Genomic DNA, 23,645 nt, shown 5'->3' with positions numbered 1-23,645 from the left:
AAAAGGGACAGCAGTCACTGTTTGCTGAAATAGCAAACATTTCCTGCTATTTTTTAAGCTCGATTACACTAAAACATGTTTTATTTTGGCTAAAACAAATAAAAATGGAGCTATCCTAACATAATTAACACAATATTTTATGAATATCTATAGTATATGACTGAAATCTGAATATTTATCGAATTGAGGCATAACAGCAAACAAAATGTTTGCTGATCGTATTTAGGAGCTTGTAAGTATATTACAGAGCAAAAATATACCAAAAACTACTTTTGGTTCTTAAATATGCTTTGGGGAAAATTTTATAACCTAAAAATTTTATAAATTGTTGTTCAATAGGCCCTGAAGTACAAAAATATAACAGCAGACATCGACTGCTGTTTTTAGCAGACTTTTTTCTATGAGTGTGCCAAAACATATACAAATCTACCAAACAGTAAAAAGATCTACCATTTTCGGTATAATTCTGCCAGCTGTGGCAACCGTGATTTCAAACCCCCTTTTAGTAGATTAGGAGCCTAAGAAGTATGGGCTATAAAATCAGTAAATTTTGGCTAAACCCAAAGTAATTTATCGATTGCCGTGAATATTTCTCAAATCAAGGAATACCACCAAACAAAACGCATTTAGAAGCTTTTAATGGAATTAGAGGACAGACACAACTATTTGTGGTTCTTAAAAATACTTAAGGAAACTTTTTATAACCTAAAAATGTTTTTTTCGCTAAACCATAAAGTACAAAAATTTAACAGCATACACCGACTGTTGTTTTTGGCAACCTTGTTGAGTATGTGTTAAAGTGGTAATGGGACCGTTGGATAAACAAGTCGAATCGAATATTGGGTCGAATAAATATTACAATTAAGTCATTAATGTTACATTGGCGTCGCAACTGTAGGTATCAAAATTAAATAATTTCTTTTCTTTTTTTTGTTGCTGTCCAGTGACTCAAAAAGAGGATTATTTGGCCACCGAAGTACTACGCCAACGCTAAAAATTAAATAATTCCCTTTGTTATTTCAAATGCACTATTTAAAAACAGCCAATACATTTTCGAATATTTGTGTATAAGAGTTCACAGGGTTGTATCTGTTGTGACAAACAGCTGCTCGCCGAACATCTTCATAAAGAAATAATCTCGAAAGAGACGAGCTAATAAAACAGCATACCGTTGACCACTGGTCGTCGCTAATAAATGCTAGTAACGTGTATTGAATCAACTCCATAATCGTTAAAAATAAACAAAAAGAAGGAAAAAAAAACAATTTCCAAAAATGATGATAAGAAATTTTCTGCTGTTTTGATTTAATTCACTTTTTCGCATATACTTAGAAACTGAAGATTTAATATAGTTTTTCGTGGAGAAAAAAGAACAACAACCTGTTATAAAGAATTCATACAGAAGGCAAATATTGTGAAATAAAAAATATACTATTTTGATATTGATAGATTGAGCAACGCTCAATTATTATATCGGATTAACATACGACAAGAACAGGCTATTCATTTGCCGAGGAATAACTTGGTGAGTATTGACTTTTGAACATACATTGTTTTTTTGTATTGACTTCGCCAAGGTACAAAGTATGGGACACTCATTTCAATTTGTTCTAAATTAGGTTTTACAAGAGATATGCTCAAATGTTCCACATAGCTTCACTCTAACGCACATCAGCTTATCAGATAGCCTTTGATTGATTATCGATGTCAGTGGTATATTGAATTGGCAGGGTATTCGTAATATTGGAAATAATAGTCAATGGTCAACTGCACAGTGTGCTACATGTATGGATTTCGTGTCACCTTTTAAAAGGGCATATATTATTCAATGAGTCACAGACAACAACATGGTATCATCAGAGATGGTCTGTATCAAACTTTTTTAGGTTTGCGACTGTCGCAAAGTTGTAAACGTCGTAAACGTCACATACGCGTCGTAAATGTAGAAAAAGTAACAAAAGTCGCAAATACTTTAGTCGCGTCGGCTAGGCAGCGAATTCGATGATATCCAAGACAATGGTAGGTGCGAAGAAGTTTCAATTCTTAGGAATGTTCACAATTTTCGATTTTAGTCCCCACATTTTCCCTATTGCCTTTTGCACGAGCACAGGGTAACCGTGGATTTTCTCGTCCTTTCTTAGCTTTAAGTTCAGTCTCCTGTCCAATATAACTCCAAGGTATTTTACACACTCACACTAACGGGAAACGGAAAACTTTCACAAATTTCTGCAGAAACTCACAGCAAATGCTGTCAAACTAAATTAAAAAATGTTCAGGATTTCTTCTATTCAAAATTTGGTTTTCTACAGTAGGTTTACGACTTTTGCGACATACGTATTATACCGTCGCAAACGTATGTCGCAAAAGTCACAGTTTGTGACAGGCCAACCCTGGGTATCATCTTTACTGTATAGCCGTTAAAGCATCAAGAATCTTCTACTTGTAATGTTAGTACATATACACTCAGAAAATTGAACGTCGTAACTACAAGTAAATTCCATAATATTGTGTAGTTCAAAACTTTACTCACAGTTAAATTTAACTATTGATGAACAAAATTAACTCAGTGGAAGTAAATTGAACTTACGGCCATTACCAGCAAAATTGTTATACATAAATCCATAGAAATATCAGTAATTAAGCAGTTGTTGTCTTATCTTAAACTACTACTCCCATTCTGATTTGCGAGGCCTCGAAACTAAATATTTTGTATTGCAAAAACTGACTGCCTCTTTCTCTTTGCAATTTTAATAATAAATATTCGTTTTTAAAATATTACTTAAATATATTAAATGTATTTCTTTCATCAATACTCGACCTATTTGTGCTTTAATGAAAACAATTTTATTTTCATGCAGCATTTCACAAAACATCTCAAAAATCTTTTTATTTTACGTTAATATTTCAATTTCAATTTCAATTTCCATTTATTTCGTAATACAAAGCCAATGAGGCCAAATAAAAAATGTATTACATGACTGTTATATTTGGTAAAAGACGAGACGATGTTAACTCTACAAGTGTATACTTTATTGTGGAGCTTAACAATACATACATACATATATTGTACTAGTGATACTTATTCGTAACTATGATCTATTATAAAAGTAATCACTAATTATGGGTAACGCATAGTAATATCAGAGATGGCACATGACTGGTGATGGTATACAAGATACGTGTTCATAATCATGTAACATCCCTTTCCTTAAGATTTAATTAAAAAAAAAAAAAAAAATTTAATGAATTCAAAATACAATATTAATACTCATTGGAAAATTGATTGATTTAATCCATGTATTGTCTTGGTGTCCTAACAACTCTACCAGATCTTGTTACATATGATTGATAATGATGTATTCTGATCGACAACTTCTTGGCTTACATCATTCTGATTTGAATGGTTTCGATTTTCCTCAGTGTGTGCATTAGGAAACATTTCAGAAGAACTATTCGCTTCTTGTTGCCGACTAGGTTAGGTTAGGTTAGGTTATGTGGCAGCCCGATGTATCAGGCTCACTTAGACTATTCAGTCCATTGTGATACCACAGTGGTGAACTTCTCTCTTATCACTGAGTGCTGCCCGATTCCATGTTAAGCTCAATGACAAGGGACCTCCTTTTTATAGCCGAGTCCGAACGGCGTTCCACAATCCAGTGAAACCACTTAGAGAAGCTTTGAAACCCTCAGAAATGTCACCAGCATTACTGAGGTGGGATAATCCACCGCTGAAAAACTTTTTGGTGTTCGGTCGTAGCAGGAATCGAACCCACGACCTTGTGTATGCAAGGCGGGCATGCTAACCATTGCACCACGGTGGCTCCCGACTAGATATATCTGAAGAAAAATCGGATAAAATAGGTATCATATTTCTCACGCATGCACTGGAATCAGTAGCATCTTTTCTTGGAATCAAATGAATTCTGTTTCGCCTATACCTAACACCGTTTTCACCCTCAACAACATATGATCTTCCGCTTGGCATAATTTTAATAACTTTACCCGACACCCAATTAAATTTTGGATTCTTCTTAAAATATATCAAATCTCCTTCCTTAAATGTGGATAAATCCTTCCTATTTGCATTATAATATCTATTGGATCTTTTCTTATTTTTATCAAAACAATTCTTATATTCGGAAAATTTCACTATTTTTGGTTTCAGTTTCAATGGTGTTACCGGAATATTCATTCTTAAATTTCTAGACATTAAAAGCTGTGATGGAGATGGTAAATCATTTTTCGCTGTGTTTCTATAATGTAAGAGTGCCAAATAAGGATCCGTGTTCTCTTCCTTTGCCTTTTTTAATATATTTTTTACGATTTTCACCGAACTCTCGGCTTGTCCATTTGACTGTGCATGGTATGGACTTGTTACTTTATGTTCTATGTCCCAATCATATAAGAATGTTTTAAATTTTGCAGACTGGAAAGGGGGACCTCCATCTGAGACTAGTGACATTGGAATACCATGACGAGCAAAAATAGATTTTAAATGAATGATCACGTTATCTGCTGTCGTATCATTTTTTAACAAACCTATTTCAATAAATTTTGAATAGTAATCTGTAACAATGAGATACATCTTATCATCAAAATGCATCATATCAACTCCAACCTGTTCAAAAGGAAATTTTGTTATAGGATAATTTTCCAAAGGCTCATTCCTGTTAGCTGCTCTAAATTTCGAACATATGGAACATTGCTCTACCACATTCTTAATATCAGCGGACATATTTGACCAATATAAAATTTCCCTTGCTAGATTCAGACTCTTGTTGATTCCTAAATGACCCTGATGAATTTTTGCTAACATTTCGGATCGCATAGAACTTGGTACAATTAATTTTTTGCCTTTGAAAACCAGATCATTTATAACATGAATTTCATTTTGAAAATTCCATAGAGACTTCAAGCCATCTGACACCTTGTCCTTACTACTTGGCCATCCATTCAAATAATAGCCTTTCAAAATTTGCATTTCCTTATCTGCCTTCGTTGAATCTGATAATTTCTTTAAATATTCCTGACTGACAGCTAAACTAGAATAAATGGAATTGACATGACATTGTAAATCTGATTCATAATCTGGAATATAATTCTCACTGAGCGCTGCTCTAGATAATGCATCTGATATGTGCATATGTTTGCCAGGAACATATACGACTTCTAAGTCATATGCTTGTAATGCCAACATCATACGCTGTAGCCTTGCTGGGACTTCATATAACGGTTTCTTGAATAAATAAACCAACGGTTTGTGATCAGTATGAACTGTCACTCTGCGACCATAAACATATTGATGGAATTTATTACATCCAAACTGAATCGCAAATAATTCCTTTTCTATTTGAGCATAGTGCTCCTGTGACGTAGTCAACGTTCTTGAACTATATGCAATAGGACGATTATTTTGCATGAGAACTGCTCCCGTTGCTGATTTAGATGAATCTACAGAAAGTATCAATGGTAACTTTTCATCATAATGTGCTAAAACTGGAGAGTTAGATATCGAAGATTTTAAATTATCATAGCAACGATTACAATTTTCATCCCATAACCATTCAGTCTCATTTTTCAAAAGATTTCTCAGAACGTGAGTCTTTTCTGACAAATTCTCAATAAATGGTCCTAAAAAATTTACCATGCCCAAAAATCTTTGTAAATCTTTCTTGTTCCGAGGAACACGCATTTCCATTATAGCCTTGACTTTTTCCTTATCCACCTTGACACCCTCTTTACTAAATATGTATCCTAAGAAATATACCTCATTTAAACCAAATTTACATTTTCTCTCATTTAGTTTTAAATTTATTTCTCTAGCCCTTTGTAGAACTTTAGCTAACCTTCTGTTGTGAATTTCTTCCGTCTCTCCAAATACTAAAATATCATCAACGAAAATTAGTACTCCTTCCAAATCACCTAAAAGATCCTTTATTACTCTATAAAATATTTCGGTTGCCGCGTTAATTCCAAAAGGTAGCCTTAGATATTTATATCTGCCAAAAGGTGTTTGAAAAGTACATAACTTTGAACTTTCCTCATCAAGTTTTAGAGACCAAAACCCAGAATATGCATCCAAATGGGAAAAGTAAGACGCTCCCTTTAATCTCGACCTAATGTCATCTATATTTTGTAATGGATAATGTTCCCTCATGATATATTTGTTTAAATTTCTTGGATCAAGACAGACTCTTAAATCACCTGATTTCTTCACCGTGACTACAATTGAATTCACCCATGACGTCGGTGCGGTGACCTTCTCTATGACCTGCATGCTTTCCATTCTATTCAATTCTTTTTTCAGATCATCCAGCAATGCAAAAGGGACCTTTCTCGGCGGATCAATACATGGAACAGCATCTTCTGACAATTTCAAAGTGCACACAGGTGGAAGACATCCAAGTCCTTTAAAAACATCGCTAAATTGTTTGAGAATATCTTGATAACTATTTTCTTTCAAAACAAAAACTCTTTTCAAGATTCCTATTTTGATGCAAGTTGGCAATCCTAATACAGTTGGACATTTTATGTTCGTAATAATAAAAGAAATTTCCTCTGATTTGTTATTAATTTTACATAACATTTTGCACTGCCCTATGACTGGTATACTTCTACCTCCAAAGCCTGACAATCCAACATTTGACTGACACAATTCTTTTTTTATATTTAATTTTTTGTATGTTTCTAAAGACATTACATTAGTATCTGCACCTGTGTCTAGTATGCAATTTATATCAACATTATTTACATTGACTATTATTTGCCATGACTCCTTAGAAAAGGGTTCAGTTTGAGTCAGACTTCCAATGAAAAAATTTTCTTGATCACAATTATCATATGTACTAACCTCTGACTCTAACTGTCTTACATTTCTGTTCTTAAAACAAAATTTTGCATAATGACCAAATGAATTACATACTCTGCACCTTGCATTCGCTGCCGGACATCTAAATCTATGCTTCTGACCGCATCTACCACAGGAGTTATTGTTTGACGACATCGTACTTTGACTTTGCTGCTTCTGCTGATAATGCTGCTTTTTATGATGATACTGCTGCTGAGAATCACTGCTAACGTTCTTGTTAATTCTGCTTTGACTCCTTTCACGGTATTTACCTTGACGATTGATTTGCATTACATTCTCAGTCACTGCTGTTGCGCTTTCTCCTTTCATGATGGTTTCTGCATTTTGCTGTGCCATTATAACGGTTTTTGCAATTTCGATGGTTTTTTGCAATGGCGGATCTGTTTCTTGTAAAAGACGCTGACGTATATGAGACATATTAGAATTCATGTTGGCTATGAAAATATCTCTAACCAAAGATTGTCGAAGATCTCCAAATTCACAATTTGTACTTAGATTTTCCAGATCAGTGACAAAATCATTCAAACTTTCATTGGATTTTTGTCTTCTTGAGAAAAATGTGTACCGTATCATTGTGAGGTTTTTGCTTGGCTCAAAATAGGCATCGAATTTAGCTTTGACTGCAGACACTGTTGCATTTTCCATGTTTAAATTAAAGGAATTAAAGATTTCAAGACCTCTGCCACCCATTGAATGTAACATAATGGCTATTTTTCTTTTGTCTGGTTCCTTTTCTAACTGTGTAGCCAGCATGTATATTTCAAATTGCTGCCACCATTTTTTCCAATCAGCTGCATTGTTGTTGTCCAAATTGGATGACACAAACAACTTTGGCAAGGATGATGAAAAATTTGCAGGCTTAACTTCACCCTCAGTCATTTTTGATGTCACTTTTTATTTGCCTTTGCGTCTTTTATTTGTAAAAAGATTTTTTTTTAATTAGACTTCACACACTTCTGACACCATGTTATATTTGGTAAAAGACGAGACGATGTTAACTCTACAAGTGTATACTTTATTGTGGAGCTTAACAATACATACATACATATATTGTACTAGTGATACTTATTCGTAACTATGATCTATTATAAAAGTAATCACTAATTATGGGTAACGCATAGTAATATCAGAGATGGCACATGACTGGTGATGGTATACAAGATACGTGTTCATAATCATGTAACAATGACTATAGCCTAAGTAAAGATACATAAAATAATAAGTGTGTAAATTTAAAATTGTATAACAATTTTTACATGAGTAACTCATAAAGGGCCCCCGCCAAGTAAGTATAATGTAAGTGAATACGAATTCAAAAGACTAAATAACAGATAGTGTCCAGTTATTAGCACCAAAAATATAGAGCATTATATAATATCAATATCAACTTAAAATTGATGCTCCCGAAAAAAAGATACATTTTTAAGCGAAAAGCATTATTCGAATGGGAGAAAATTCTCAAATCAAGAAGCAACATGTTCCAGATACGAGCGACCCGCACAAGAAATGACTTTTCATATAAAGAACAACAGATACGAGGAATCACAATCTAAGGATTTCTCGTCGAACGAGAGAATCGAAAATAGTCGCATAGAGTGCTAGGTACCCCACTACGAATAACTTTATATAAGAAGAGCAAATTGGCACACTTAACATAATGAGAAAACGATACACCAAGGAACCTCACCACAAATTCTGAAACATGATCTCTTCTTCTTAGATTGAAGACAAATCTGACAATAGTATTCATCGCGTATTTCAATCGCTGAAAATGGACAGCAGTCACTCCCGAAAAAATCTCCAGACCGTATCTTATAGCAGGCAACAATAACGCATGTGCAAGTCTGTATCGAATCCAAGGTGGAAAGACTAAATTGCATGAATAAATTCGACGCAAGGTAGAATATAATTTATTCAGAACCAACTCAATATGAGGAACAAAACTTAAATGTTGGTCAATTAGAACTCCCAAACACTTAATCTGACTAACAAATTCAATCCTATCCATCCCCAAACGGACATCGATCACATCACTATCACCGCCAAACAGTAATGCTTTCGTTTTTGTGGGTTTACAACAAAAGAATTATCACTTCTTTTGGAAGAATAAAATTCATCGAATTGAATATACGCGAACAAAGATAGTGATGGTTCTGCATCTAATAATTATCTCTAATATCTAATAATTACAAAAAAAAAAACATCTTTTTCTAAGAGTTGGGTTTATTTATACTAATGTTTTGTTGTCGTTCCTGGGTTTTTGGCACATCTGATGTATCCATTATTTACTTGGATTACATGGATTAGGTACCGCATCGAAATGTAAGGAACATATTCGATTTATTTGTTAATAACATGCTCGATGTAGGCCAGTACATTCTGGCGTCGAAAAGAACGAACGTGTTTTTCACATGTCGGATTAATTAATTTTATCGTAATAAGTACTTATTTCGGCTTTCAAGTTTGGTGGTACATTAAGCCACCATGCAGCGAAATTCCAAATCATTCCGTCGACATAAACGGAATCATAATAAGTACGTATTACGGATTCTAAGTGTGGTGGTACATTAAGACATCATGCAGCGAAATTCAGACATCCTTTGGGCCCAATGGACGGGTTCCGACTGAAGTTATCAATTTGGAAAATGACCAATTTTCAATTGTAAACGCAAAATCCAATTTTTTTCGCATTGGTAATTGCCATTTGTATTAGGTTGGTGAGCGTGTTTGCTTTCAAATCACTAATTTCATCTATATTTTTACGGGATTTGATACTAAATTTTGAAAAACAAGTATATACGGCCGTAAGTTCGGCCAGGCCGAAGCTTATGTACCCTCCACCATGGATTGCGTAGAAACTTCTACTGAAGACTGTCATCCACAATCGAATTACTTGGATTGCAGTAACACCTACCGATGGCAAGGTATCTTAAAACTTCCTAATACCGTAATATATACCACGTAGTCCATACGTGGTATATATTAAACTTAAAAAGGCCGATTAAATACGTATATAATTAAGTTTGACAAAATTTTCTATAGAAATAAAATTTTGACAACATTTTCTATAGAAGTAAAATTTGGACAAAATTTTCTATAGAAATACGTTTTTAACAAAATTTCCTATAGAAATAACATTTTGACAACATTTTCTATAGAAATAAAATTTTGACAAAATTTTCAAAAGATTTAAAATTTTGACAACATTCTCTATAGAATTAAAATTTTGACAACATTTTCTATAGAAATAAAATTTTGCCAACATTTTCTATAGAAATAAAATATGACAAAATTTTCTATAGGTATAAAATTTTGACAAAATTTTCTATAGAAATAAAATTTTGCTAGATTATTTTTTGGCTCGAGTGGCAACCATGATTATGAACCGATATGGACCAATTTTTGTGTGATTGGGGTCGGCTATATATAAGTATAGACCGATATGGACCAATTTTGGCATGGTTATTAGCGGCCATATACTAACACCACGTTGCAAATTTGAACCGGATCGGATGAATTTTGCTCCTCCAAGAGGCTCCGGAGTTCAAATCTGGGGATCGGTTTATATGGGAGCTACATATATTATGGACTGATATGGACAAATTTTTGAATGGTTATTGGAGACTATATACTAATACCATGTACCAAATTTCAGCCGGATCGGATGAAATTTGCTTCTCTTAGAGGATCCGCAAACCAAATCTGGGAATCGGTTTATATGGGGGCTATATATAATTATGGACCAATATGGACCAATTTTTACATGGTTGTTAGAGACCATATACTAACACCACGTACCAAATTTCAACCGAATCGGATGAATTTTGCTCCTCTAAAAGGCTCCGGAGTTCAAATCTGGGGATCGGTTTATATGGGGGCTATATATAATTATGGACCGATATGGACCAATTTTTGCATGGTTGTTAGAGACCATATACTAATACCATGTACCAAATTTCAGCCGTATCGGATGAAATTTGCTTCTCTTTGAGGCTCCGCCAGCCAAATCTGGCGATCGGTTTATATGGGGGCTATATATAATTATGGACCGATGTGGACCAAGGTTGTTAAAGACCATATACCAACACCATGTGCCAAATTTCAGCCGGATCGGATGAAATTTGCTTCTCTTTGAGGCTTAACAAGCCAAATCGGGGGATCGGTTTATATGGGGGCTATATATAATTATTGACCGATATGGACCAATTTTTGCATGGGTCTTAGAGACCATATACTAACACCATGTACCAAATTTTAGACAGATCGGATGAAATATGCTTCTCTTATAGGCTCTGAAAGCCAAATTTGGGGGCCCGTTTATATGGGGGCTATACGTAAAAGTGGACCGATATGGCCCATTTGCAATACCATCCGACCTACATCAATAACAACTACTTGTGCCAAGTTTCAAGTCGATAGCTTGTTTCGTTTGGAAGTTAGCGTGATTTCAACAGACGGACATGCTCAAATCGACTCAGAATTTCACCACAACCCAGAATATATATACTTTATGGGGTCTTAGAGCAATATTTCGATGTGTCTCAAACGGAATGACAAAGTTAATATACCCCCCATCCTATGGTGGAGGGTAATAAAAAATAGTGCATTAATAAGGAAATAATTAAAAAGTGGTTCAACTTGACAAAAAAATGTAGCACCAAGTGAAAAGCGTATTACAGTTAAATTGGCGTAACGGCTACACTGACTCCTTGTAATTTGTGTATGCCACGATTCACTATTGAATATTATTGGTTCAATTTTCCTGCAGAAAAATGGTTTTGTAACTTTTGGAAAGTCAACTTTCTAAAAAAAACTCTTACTTGATGATTTTAGGCAGTAACTCTTCTACTTTTGACAAGAGTAAAACAAGTCCAATAGCCCATCTTCGACTTCTGTACTTCTAGTTTCATTAGTGGGAATAAATATTACAATTAAGTCATTAATGTTATGAACATTGAACTCGCTAATGAAGATAACGAAATTAAAAATTGGATGTGGTTTTCACATTGAAATTTGTTTGGAAAATGCCACTCTGCCCGTGTTATTCTTTCGACCCTAGTGATAGCTATGTTAGCCCTTTTTCGGTTGTTACAACTGGCTGTTTGGCACATATATCTAAAGGTAACATTTTCATTTATTGATTTTAAGACAATTTGTATATTTTATGGAAGGTTATCGCTTTAATTAAATTTCAACATTCTCATCTGTCTGATTGTCATTGGTTTAATTTTACTATTTTTTTTTTTCTTTTTCTATTCATTAGTATTTTTTTTAATACCAACAAATAATATATTGTTTATATTTGTTATCATCTTTACCGGCAGTTTTAAGACAATTTGTATATTTTATGGAAGGTTACCGGTTTAGTTAGGTTAGGTGGCAGCCCGATGTATCAGGCTCACTTAGACTATTCAGTCCATTGTGATACCACATTGGTGAACTTTTCTCTTATCACTAAGTGCTTCCCGATTCCATGTTTAGTCAAGTTCATTCAATATTCTCATCTGTCTAATTATCATTGGTTTAATTTTACAATGTTCTATTTTTTACTTTTTCTATTCACTAGTATTTTTTTTAATAACAACAAATAATATTTTGTTTACATTTGTAATCATCGTTACCGGCATGTTTGTACTTTGCCCACTTCAGCACAAGAGCATCACGTTTTAGATTAACAAGTAAACATGGCACAACAAGTGATTCATTTCTTCGAGAATGCAAACATTTTTTCTTATGACGAGAAAAATTTCGTCATCATTTATGAAAAATTCCTTTCCTCGGTAAAATATACATACATACATACATACATAGTTTTCTAGATAACGTCACAGAAATAAATTTCATTAGCTTTCTCATTTTCTCTCTTTGGGATAGAATAAATTGGCACAAATTCAATTTTTATCCCATGATGAAAGAAAAATCTAAAATCTGTCCACCAAAAACATTATTAAAGGGATAATGTTTATGGGATGAGTTATCAGTACTCTTGTGGCTTTTCGATATAAATGTTACATTTTTTGGTGTCTTTAGAGATTGTGCGGATCTTACTAAAATTGTTGGGATATACACAGTGCTTGTAAAAACAGAATTTTTTGAAAAACAACAACAATTTTTTGTGTTTATATTAATATTCTCGCCTATAAATATGAGTGACGATAACAAATGGTTCGATATGAATATCAATGTGAATAAAGTAAGTGCAAATTGCATAAAATTAACGATAGGTGAAAAAATTGCAAATCATTTGAAATTTCAATAAAAATTTGTGTTACAATGAGTTATTTGTGAATAAAAAATTTCTGGCTAGCAGAAATATTTGCCCTGGACCCACGGAAAGACAAAAATAATCAAAATTTTATTTCTATAGAACATTTTGTCAAAATTTTATTTCTATAGAAAATTTTGTAAAAAAAAAAATTTTATAGACAATCTTGTTAAAAAATTATTTCTATAGAAAATTTTGTCAAAATTTTACTTCTATAAAAAATGTTGTCAAAATTTTATTTCTATATAAAATTCTGTCAAATATTTGTTTTCTATAGAAAATTTTGTCAAAATTTTATTTCTATAGAAATTTTTGTCAACATTTATTTCTAGGAATTTTTTTCAAAATTTTATTTCTATAGCAAATTTTGTCAAAATTTTATTTCTGTAGAAAATTTTGTCAACATTTTATTTCTATAGAAAATTGGGTCAACATTTTATTTCTATAGAAAATTTTGTCAAAATTTTATTTCTATAGAAAATTTTATTTTTGTCAACATTTTATTTATAAAGGGTGATTTGTTAAGAGCTTGATAACTTTTTTTTTAAAAAAAACGCATAAAATTTGCAAAATCTCATCGGTTCTTTATTTGAAACGTTAGATTGGTCCATGACATTTACTTTTTGAAGATAATTTCATTTAAATGTTGACCGCGGCTGCGTCTTAGGTGGTCCATTCGGAAAGTCCAATTTTGGGCAACTTTTTCGAGCATTTCGGCCGGAATAGCCCGAATTTCTTCGGAAATGTTGTCTTCCAAAGCTGGAATAGTTGCTGGCTTATTTCTGTAGACTTTAGACTTGACGTAGCCCCACAAAAAATAGTCTAAAGGCGTCAAATCGCATGATCTTGGTGGCCAACTTACCGGTCCATTTCTTGAGATGAATTGTTCTCCGAAGTTTTCCCTCAAAATGGCCATAGAATCGCGAGCTGTGTGGCATGTAGCACCATCTTGTTGAAACCACATGTCAACCAAGTTCAGTTCTTCCATTTTTGGCAACAAAAAGTTTGTTAGCATCGAACGATAGCGATCGCCATTCACCGTAACGTTGCGTCCAACAGCATCTTTGAAAAAATACGGTCCAATGATTCCACCAGCGTACAAACCACACCAAACAGTGCATTTTTCGGGATGCATGGGCAGTTCTTGAACGGCTTCTGGTTGCTCTTCACTCCAAATGCGGCAATTTTGCTTATTTACGTAGCCATTCAACCAGAAATGAGCCTCATCGCTGAACAAAATTTGTCGATAAAAAAGCGGATTTTCTGCCAACTTTTCTAGGGCCCATTCACTGAAAATTCGACGTTGTGGCAGATCGTAAGTCTATTCATGATGAAATGTCAAAGCATACTGAGCATCTTTCTCTTTGACACCATGTCTGAAATCCCACGTGATCTGTCAAATACTAATGCATGAAAATCCTAACCTCAAAAGAATCACCCTTTATATTTTGACAAAATTTTATTTCTATAGAACATTTTATTTTTGTCAACATTTTGTTTATATATTTTGTCAAATTTTTATTTCTATAGAAAATTTTGTTTCTATAAATTGTTAAAATTTTATTTCTATACAAAATTTTGTCAAAATTTTATTTCTATAAATTGTCAATTGAATATTTTGTTACAAGTTTATTTCTATAGAAAATTTTGTCAAATTTTATTTCTATAGAAATTTTTGTCAACATTTTATTTCTAGGAATTTTTTTCAAAATTTTATTTCTATAGAAAATTGGATCAACATTTTATTTCTGTAGAAAATTTTGTCAAAATGTCATTTCTATAGAAAATTTTGTCAAAATTTTATTTCTATAGAAAATTTTGTCAAAATTTTATTTCTGTAGAAAATTTTGTCAAAATTTTATTTCTATAAAAAAATTTGCCAAAATTTCATCTCTATAGAAAATTTTGTCAAAAATTTTTTTTTGTATAGAACATTTTGTCAAAATTTTATTTCTAAAGAAAATTTTGTCAAAATTTTGTTTAGTTAAAATTTTATTTCTATAGAAAATTTTGACAAAATTTTATTTCTATAGAAAATTTTGTCAAAATTTTATTTCTATAGAAAATTTTGTCAAAATTTTATTTCTATAGAAAATTTTGTCAAAAATTTTATTTCTATAGAAAATTTTGTCAAAAATTTTATTTCTATAGAAAATTTTGTCAAAATTTTATTTCTATAGAAAATTTTATTTTTGTCAACATTTGATTTATATATTTTGTCAAAATTTTATTTCTATAGAATTTTTTTTTGTCAAAATTTTATTTCTATACAAAATTTTGTCAAAATTTTATTTCTATAAATTGTCAATTGAAAATTTTGTCACAAATTTATTTCTGTAGAAAATTTTGTCAAATTTTATTTCTATAGAAAATTTTGTCAAAATTTCATCTCTATAGAAAATTTTGTTAAAATTTTATTTCTATAGAAAATTTTGACAAAATTTTATTTCTATAGAAATTTTTTATTCTATCGAAAATTTTGTTAAAATTTTATTTCTATCGAAAATTTTGTCAAAATTTTATTTCTATAGAAAATTTTATTTTTGTCAAAATTTTATTTCTATAGAAAATTAAGACAAAATTTTATTTCTATAGAAAATTTTGCCAAAATTTTATTTCTATACAAAATTTTATTTTTGTCAACATTTTATTTATATATTTTGTCAAAATTTTATTTCTATAGAAAATTTTATTTTTGTCAACATTTTATTTCTATAGAAAATTTTGTCAGAATTTTGTTTCTATAAATTGTGAAAATTTTATTTCTATACAAAATTTTGTCAAAATTTTATTTCTATAAATTGTCAATTGAAAATTTTGTCACAAGTTTATTTCTGTAGAAAATTTTGTCAAAATTTTATTTCTATAGAAAATTTTGTCAAAATTTCATCTCTATAGAAAATTTTGTCAAAATTTTTTTTGTATAGAAAATTTTGTCAAAATTTTATTTCTATAGAAAATTTTGTTAAAATTTTATTTCTATAGAAAATTTTGTTAAAATTTTATTTCTATAGAAAATTTTGTCAAAATTTTATTTCTATAGAAAATTTTGTCAAAATTTTATTTCTATAGAAAATTTTGTTAAAATTTTGTTTCATAAAATTTCACATAAAATCTATCGAAAAAAGAAATCAATCACTACAAAATTAATTGCCTTAATGTTTTCGTTATTTCTTATAATCTACATGTCATTCCCTCTTTTCAGCTATTAGCAATGACAACAGATGCTGAATTCCTCTCCTCTTACGAGCGCATAAAAGAGGCAAATAAACTGGCTTTGCATCATGTTGAGCGAGCCATTGAATTAGAGGAAAATGAAAAACCCCTCGAAGCGATTGTTGCCTATGAAGAAGGTCTAAAATTTATAGATGAAATATTTGCGATTCCCGTCAGCCTTCCAGAAAACACAAATAACGTAGAAAAAGAATGGAACGATGCCTGTAAGATTATACAAAAATTGAAGGGAGCAAAAACCGAAATAGCGTATAGATTAAAAGTATTAAAACAACAACATGCACCAATTGATACCGAAGCGGAAGAGGCCGAAGAAGGAGCATGTGGTGGAGATGATGATCTATCTGAACCAAGACCCAAAAAGAAATCCAATTTAATGGAAAATCCGCAGACATATTTGGATATAACCAGTAACGGAGGTGGTCCAACAAAAACATACAAACAAATTACAAAGGCTTTAAGAGATATTATGGCGGATACTTGTAGTCCTGTGATATACGATACTTTGTTTCAAGCCAAAGTTAAGTTGTATAAAATTTTACCCAATGGCGAAGTAAAGACAATGGCGGTAAGTGATCCCACAAACTTTTATGAAATCCATTCTAATTTTTATTATGTTTTCTAATTTAGGGTGAATCTTCCATGTCTTTGGTTATGTGTACCATTGGTGGTGAATGGAGCTTCTTGAATGGTCTATATTTTATTCAATGTAGCATCCACAATGAACATATCTCTACAGCGTCAACATCTAGTGCTGGGCCTCATGTGAATGATTTAACTTGGATTTATCCTTTGGTGGCCACAGTAACAACCTGCTATCGTACCGAATATGGAGCATTTATTTTACCAGATCTCGAATCCGATGAACCTGGTTCGGCATTTGGCCTAATACTTGCTCGTAATCCTGACCTCTCCGAGGAAGCTTTTGCTGATTTACAGCAATTCTTTTTGGATCTGTTGGAAGCTGTGTTAGCAGGAACTATTGAAGAAATCCCTGAAGGAGCAACAGCAAGGCCACCACGTGATGCTAGCCAACAAGTTTCCAAACATATTGTAACCACTGCCGATTTTATAGCACAAGGTCTAATTAAGGGAGCTGAAAAAACTGGAGATCTGATGAAAAAAACCACACCGTATATTATATCAAAATTGAAAGCGGCCCCAGAAAATGCTCCACCCGTCTCCTCTAAGGTTCAGACCACAGTAGTTGTTGCCAAAAATGTAACTAGTGCTGCGGTGGGAGTCACAGGATGGGTAGCAGGCAAAGTCGGCTCAGCATCCATGGCAATTGGTAAATTTCTAGCACCTCATATTCAACATCATGGAGCCAATCTACTACAAAAGACTTGTGGTCTCGACGATAGTGAAGCAAATACAAAAATGTCGAATGCTTTGACACTAGCAGCTGGAGCAGTAGAAGGTTTCACTACTATTGTCGATGGTTTAGAAAAATCTGCAGCGATATTGGGTAATAACCTAAGTGAAAATTCGGTGAAAATTATTGATCACAAGTAAGTGCGAACAACTTTTTTTCTTTTTTGTTTTTGACTAAGATATAGTTAAGCTGGAAATTTGGGGATTTTCCAATGTGGAAAAAAAATCATCATTATTAGAAAATTCATATGACTGTCCCTATATACCAATTTTGTGGTATGGGCTGGTAGGAGTCCCAAAACCCAAGCTTTTGATTTAACTTATTTTTTTTTTGTACACTCATAGAAAAAAGTCTGCTAAAACAGCAGTCGATGTCTGCTGTTATATTTTTGTACTTCAGGGCCTGATGAACAACAATTTATAAAATATTTAGGTTATACATTTTTCCCCAAAGCATATTTAAGAACCAAAAGTAGTTTTTGGTATATTTTTGCTCTGTAATATACTTACAAGCTCCTAAATACGATCAGCAAACATTTTGTTTGCTGTTATGCCGCAATTCGATAAATATTCAGATTTTTGGTCAAATACTATAGATATTCATAAAATATTGTTTTAATTATGTTAGGATATCTCCTAAGTTGACATTTTTATTTGTTTTAGGAAATGTTTGTTATTTCACCAAACAGTGACTGCTGTCCCTTTTTCATCAGACTTTTTGCTGTTTCAGCAGACTTTTCTGCTGTCCCTACTAACAAATTTCTTTGGGTGTAGTATTCATTAGGCCCGACACGGTACCAATAAAACATGCTCATTATTTGATATATTTTATTTTTGGTGTTATGGAAAACTATTAATTGTTATCTTTATTCAATGCAATACATCTTTACTCTGCTGATTAATTCATCTATACTGCAATTGTTTTAAACTTCACTCATAGAAAAAAGTCTGCTAAAAACAGCAGTCGATGTCTGTTGTTATATTTTTGTACTTCAGGGCCTAATGAACAACAATTTATAAAATTTTTAGGTTATAAAATTTTCCCCAAAGCATATTTAAGTACCAAAAGTAGTTTTTGGTATATTTTTGCTCTGTAATATACTTACAAGCTCCTAAATACGATCAGCAAACATTTTGTTTGCTGTTATGCCGCAATTCGATAAATATTCAGATTTTTGGTCAAATACTATAGATATTCATTTTGTGATATTATATATTGTGTTAATTCTGTTAGGATAGCTCCTAAGTTTACAATTTTGCCAAAATAAAACATGTTTTAGTGTAACAGAGCTTAAAAAATAGCAGGAAATGTTTGCTATTTCAGCAAACAGTGACTGCTGTCCCTTTTTCAGCAGACTTTCTGCTGTTTTAGCAGACTTTTCTGCTGTCCCTACTAACAAACTTCTTTGGGTGTGTTTCTTTTTTTTTTTAGATATGGTTCCTCTGCTGGTAATGTTGCTGCGGAAACATTTGATACTCTCGGTAATGCTTTTGTGGTTAGCCGTAATGTGAACTACATGCTACCCAAGGGCATCGCGAAGAAATTGGTGAAGAATTCTGGCAAAGCAGTTGTGGAAGAATACCAACAGAATTACAAACACGAATCTCAATACATTGTAGCGGGGGCTTTATATCCCGATTTAAGAATACTGAAGGAAACATCAGAGATGTCCCCATCGACACTAAAATATGGTGAAAAATAATCCTCCCATGTATCAAGATATTCATCCATTTTCCATTGCACTAAAAACAAGACGATAAGATGATATTTATCCATTTCCATTGCATTAAAAAAAGACGAAATATTAATGTTTTCGTATTGATATTATTGGTTTGTGATTTGTTTGTTATATATATTTTTTGTTTTATTATCCATTGTAGCTATAATATACCTAGTTTTTAGATTATTTATATATCCTACTTTAAGTCTTTTTTGATATTTTTGATGTTCATTTTGTTTTTTGATAAATGTTTTGAAAAATTGTATGAAAATATCAGCGAAGAATAATGCATGAACGGTAACCAAATTAAGAAATGAAATATTCCATATATTTTAATAAATATAAATACATATAAAGTAATGTTTCTCAGATTTATTAAAGGTTTTTGTTCAACGGGTAAGTTAGCTATGTATGTGTGGCTGTCTGTTGTTTCATATACCATTGACTATTTTGTCCACTGTGAACTTCTTTCCTATCCCATTATATTTTTTAGCTTAACCCTTTCACTACCGATGTCCATTTGGAAGGACATTCGAAAAAGACACCAAATTCTATTTTTCCCACTTAGTTTCGATTAATATCTCGATGTTATTGTAGAGTAGAGGCTTTAATCTAAATAAGCTATAAATATTTTCCATATTTGTGAGCACTAAAATATACTTTTCTAAACTTATTTAACAATAAACAAAAAATACGAAAATTTGAGACAATTTTTATACCCTCGTCGTGGTGAAATTCTTAGTCGATCTTAGCATGTCCGTCCGTCTGTTGAAATCACGCTAACTTCCGAACGAAATAAGCTATCGACTTGAAACTTGGCACAAGTAGTTGTTATTGCTGTAGGTCGGATGGTATTGCAAATGGGCCATATCGGTCCACTTTTGCGTATAGCCCCCATATAAACGGACACCCAAATTTGGCTATGAGAAGCAAATTTCATCCGATCCGGCTGAAATTTGGTACATAGTGTTAATATATGGTCTCTAACAACCATGCAAAAATTGGTTCACATCGGTCCATAATTATATATAGCCCCCATATAAACCGATCCCCCGATTTGGCTTCCGGAGCCTCTAAGTGAAACAAATTTCATCCGATCCGGCTGAAGTTTGGTACATGATGTTAGTATATGGTCTCTAACAACAATGCAAAAATTGGTCCATATCGGTCTATAATTATATATAGCCCCCATATAAACCGATCCCCCGATTTGGCTTGCAGAGCCTCTAAGTGAAACAAATTTCATCCGGTCAGGCTGAAATTTGGTACATGATGTTAGTATATGGTCTCTAATGACCATGCAAAAATTGGTCCATATCGGTCCATAATTATATATAGCCCCCATATAAACCGATCACCAGATTTGACCTCCGGAGCCTCTTGGAGGACCAAAATTCATCCGATTCAGTTGAAATTTGGTACGTGGTGTTAATATATGTCCTCAAACACCCATTCAAAAATTGGTCGAAATCGGTCAATAATTATATATAGGCCCCCATATAAACCGATCCCCAGATTTGACCTCCGGAGCACCTTGGAAGAGCAAAATTCTTCCCATTCGGTTGAAATTTGATACGTGATGTTAGTATATGGTATCCAACAGCCATGCAGGAATTGATTCCTATCAGTCCATAATTATATAATTATATATAGCTCCCAGATCTGGTTGAAATTTGGTACGTGGTGGTACTATATGATATTTAACAACCATGCCAAAAGTGGTCCATATCAGTCCATAATCATTTATAGCCCCCATATAAACCGATCCCGAGATTTGGTTTTGGAGCCTCTTGGAGGAAAAGTTTCTACGCAATCCATGGTGTTTCTACGCAATCCATGGTGGAGGGTACATAAGATTCGGCCTGGCCGAACTTACGGCCGTATATACTTGTTCTACTATATATTTCTAGTAAATGGACATTCATACAAAAACTATAGCTGCTACTACTTCGGGTTCTTTTTTGCATTTTTTCTCACGCTTAGGCCAAATAGCGCATTTGGTCACATTTCAAGAATCAAGTTTTCAGAACAAGCTCATATAGCTCTTGAAGTAATTGAGGTAGTTTCTCAAAATGACATTTTTTTGTTCTACATGCTGTTAGTACAAGTAGAAACAGAAGAAAAATTAAAGTTTTTAACATTAGGTTTATTTCGGTAGTAAAAGGGTTAATGACAAAGGTTACTCCTTGTAAAACGATTACAGGACCGTACCATTGTGGGGGGTTGTTATCACGGTTACCACTCGTGCCAAAAATAATCTACCAAAATTTGAAGAAACTTTTACCAAAACCCTACAAAATTTAAAAAAAAATTGAAGTTTTTAATCAAAATGTTCCTAAATTGTATTTCTCTAGTAAATTTTGTTAAAATTTTATTTCTATAGAAAATTTTGTCAAAATTTTATTTCTATAGGAAATTTAGTTAAAATTGTATTTCTATAGAAAATTTTGTCAAAATTTTATTTCTATAGAAAAATTTGTCAAATTTTATTACTCTAGAAAATTTTCTCAAAATTTTATTGCTATAGAAAATGCTATCAAAATTTTATTTCTTTGGTAAATTTTGCCAAAATTTTGTCAAAATATTTTTCTATAGAAAATTTTGTCAAAACGTTATTTCTATAGAAAATTTTGTCAAAATCTTATTTCTATAGAAAATTTTGTCAAAATTTTATTTCTATAGAAAATTCTGCAATAATCTTAAAAATTTACAAAAATCTTATTTCTATAGAAAATTTTGTCATAATTTTATTTCTATAGGAAACTTTGTCAAAATTGTATTTCTATAAATATGTTGTTAAAATTTTATTCTATAGAAAATTTGTTAATAATTTTATTCTCAATTTTATTTCTATAGAAAATTTTGTCAAAATTTAATTTCTATAGAAAATTTTGTTAAAATTTTATTTCTATGGAACATTTTGTCATTATGTAATCTTTACAGAATATTTTATCAACATTTTAGTGCCAAAAATAATGTACCAAAATTTTGAGAAAATTTTACTAAAACTACCACATTAAAAAAACAAATTCTTGAAGTTTTTGATCAAAATTTCAATTTTATTTCTATTGAAAATTTTGTCAAAAATGTATTTTGTCAAAATTTTATTTCTATAATAAAATTTATTTCTATAGAAAAATTTGCAAAAATCATATTTCTATAGAAAATTTTGTCAAAATTTAATTTCTATAGAAAATTTTGTCAAAATATTATTTCTATAAAAAATTTCTTAAAATTTTATTTCTATAGAAAATTTTTTAAAAATTTTATCCTATAGAAAATTTGTTAAAAATTTTATCCTATAGAAAATTTTGTCAAAATTTTATTTCTGTAGAAAATTTTGTCAAAATTTTATTTCTGTAGAAAATTTTGTCAAGATTTAATTTCTAGAGAAAATTTTGTCAAAATTTTATTTCTATGGAACATTTTGTCATTATGTAATCTTTACAGAAAATTTTATCAACATTTTAGTGCCAAAAATAATGTACCAAAATTTGGAGAAATTTTACCAAAACTACCAAGTTAAAAAAAAATCTTGAAGTTTTTGATCCAAATTTCAATTTTATTTCTATTGAGAATTTTGTCAAAAATTTATTTCTATAGAAAATTTTGTCAAAATTTTATTTCTATAGAAAATTTTGCAAAAATTTTATTTCTATAAAAAAAACTTATTTCTATAGAAAAATTTACAAAAATCTTATTTCTATAGAAAATTTTGTAAAATTTTATTTCTATAGAAAATTTTGTCAACATTTTATTTCTATAGAAAATTTTGTCAAAATATTATTTCTTTTGTAGAGTTTGTAAGGCTTGAGGCCATGTTGTAATAAAACAAAATAAAATCTTAGTGTTTTTTATTGTGTTTTATTTTAAATTCTTTCCAATATTTCGAACACCATCGTTGTCCGTCCTCAGGGAAATTAAATTTTTAATATTTTTAATAAGACAAAGTGACTTGCTCGCCACTGGTTTTGAGTTTACACTGTAAAAGGTCAACCATACAACAACTACAAAATACTATGTCTATAAAAAATTTCTTAAAATTTTATTTCTATAGAAAATTTTTTAAAAATTTTATCCTATAGAAAATTTGTTAAAAATTTTATCCTATAGAAAATTTTGTCAAAATTTTATTTCTGTAGAAAATTTTGTCAAAATTTAATTTCTATGGAAAATTTTGTCA

The 23,645-nt window shown here is 31.5% G+C and overlaps 1 protein-coding gene and 1 long non-coding RNA gene across 3 annotated transcripts; both read left to right on the top strand.

The window, feature by feature from the left end:
- The first annotated feature begins 1,149 nt into the window (after nucleotides 1-1,149).
- On the top strand, nucleotides 1,150-19,822 carry spartin. Of its 2 annotated transcripts, none has more exons than XM_075290509.1 (4): nucleotides 1,150-1,525; nucleotides 16,339-16,935; nucleotides 16,998-17,878; nucleotides 19,174-19,822. In XM_075290509.1, exons 2-4 carry the CDS (start codon nucleotides 16,348-16,350, stop codon nucleotides 19,442-19,444), a joined length of 1,740 nt encoding a protein of 579 aa, XP_075146624.1. In that variant the 5' UTR covers nucleotides 1,150-1,525; nucleotides 16,339-16,347; the 3' UTR covers nucleotides 19,445-19,822. The 2 variants fall into 2 exon arrangements, with proteins under 2 accessions (XP_075146624.1, XP_075146622.1); XM_075290507.1 differs by lacking the exon at nucleotides 1,150-1,525 and adding an exon at nucleotides 12,860-13,061.
- Nucleotides 4,115-4,582, top strand: LOC142238747 (uncharacterized). The gene is made up of 2 exons (XR_012722807.1): nucleotides 4,115-4,363; nucleotides 4,426-4,582. It is a non-coding gene; the product is annotated as an uncharacterized LOC142238747 (long non-coding RNA).
- Nucleotides 19,823-23,645: the final 3,823 nt, after the last annotated feature.

This window comes from Haematobia irritans, chromosome 1 (genome assembly GCF_050003625.1).
Source record: "Haematobia irritans isolate KBUSLIRL chromosome 1, ASM5000362v1, whole genome shotgun sequence".
NCBI lineage: Eukaryota > Metazoa > Arthropoda > Insecta > Diptera > Muscidae > Haematobia > Haematobia irritans.
Note: the sequence above shows the minus strand (reverse complement) of the source record. Positions and strands in the feature narration are given on the sequence as shown.

Excerpts from the sequence above, each read along its gene's own strand:
- spartin (XM_075290507.1), top strand. The coding sequence starts at position 13,014 with ATGAGTGACGATAACAAATGGTTCGATATGAATATCAATGTGAATAAA. Across the intron at positions 13,062-16,338 it reads TGAATATCAATGTGAATAAA|CTATTAGCAATGACAACAGA; the intron begins GTAAGTGCAAAT and ends CCCTCTTTTCAG. Across the intron at positions 17,879-19,173 it reads GTGAAAATTATTGATCACAA|ATATGGTTCCTCTGCTGGTA; the intron begins GTAAGTGCGAAC and ends TTTTTTTTTTAG.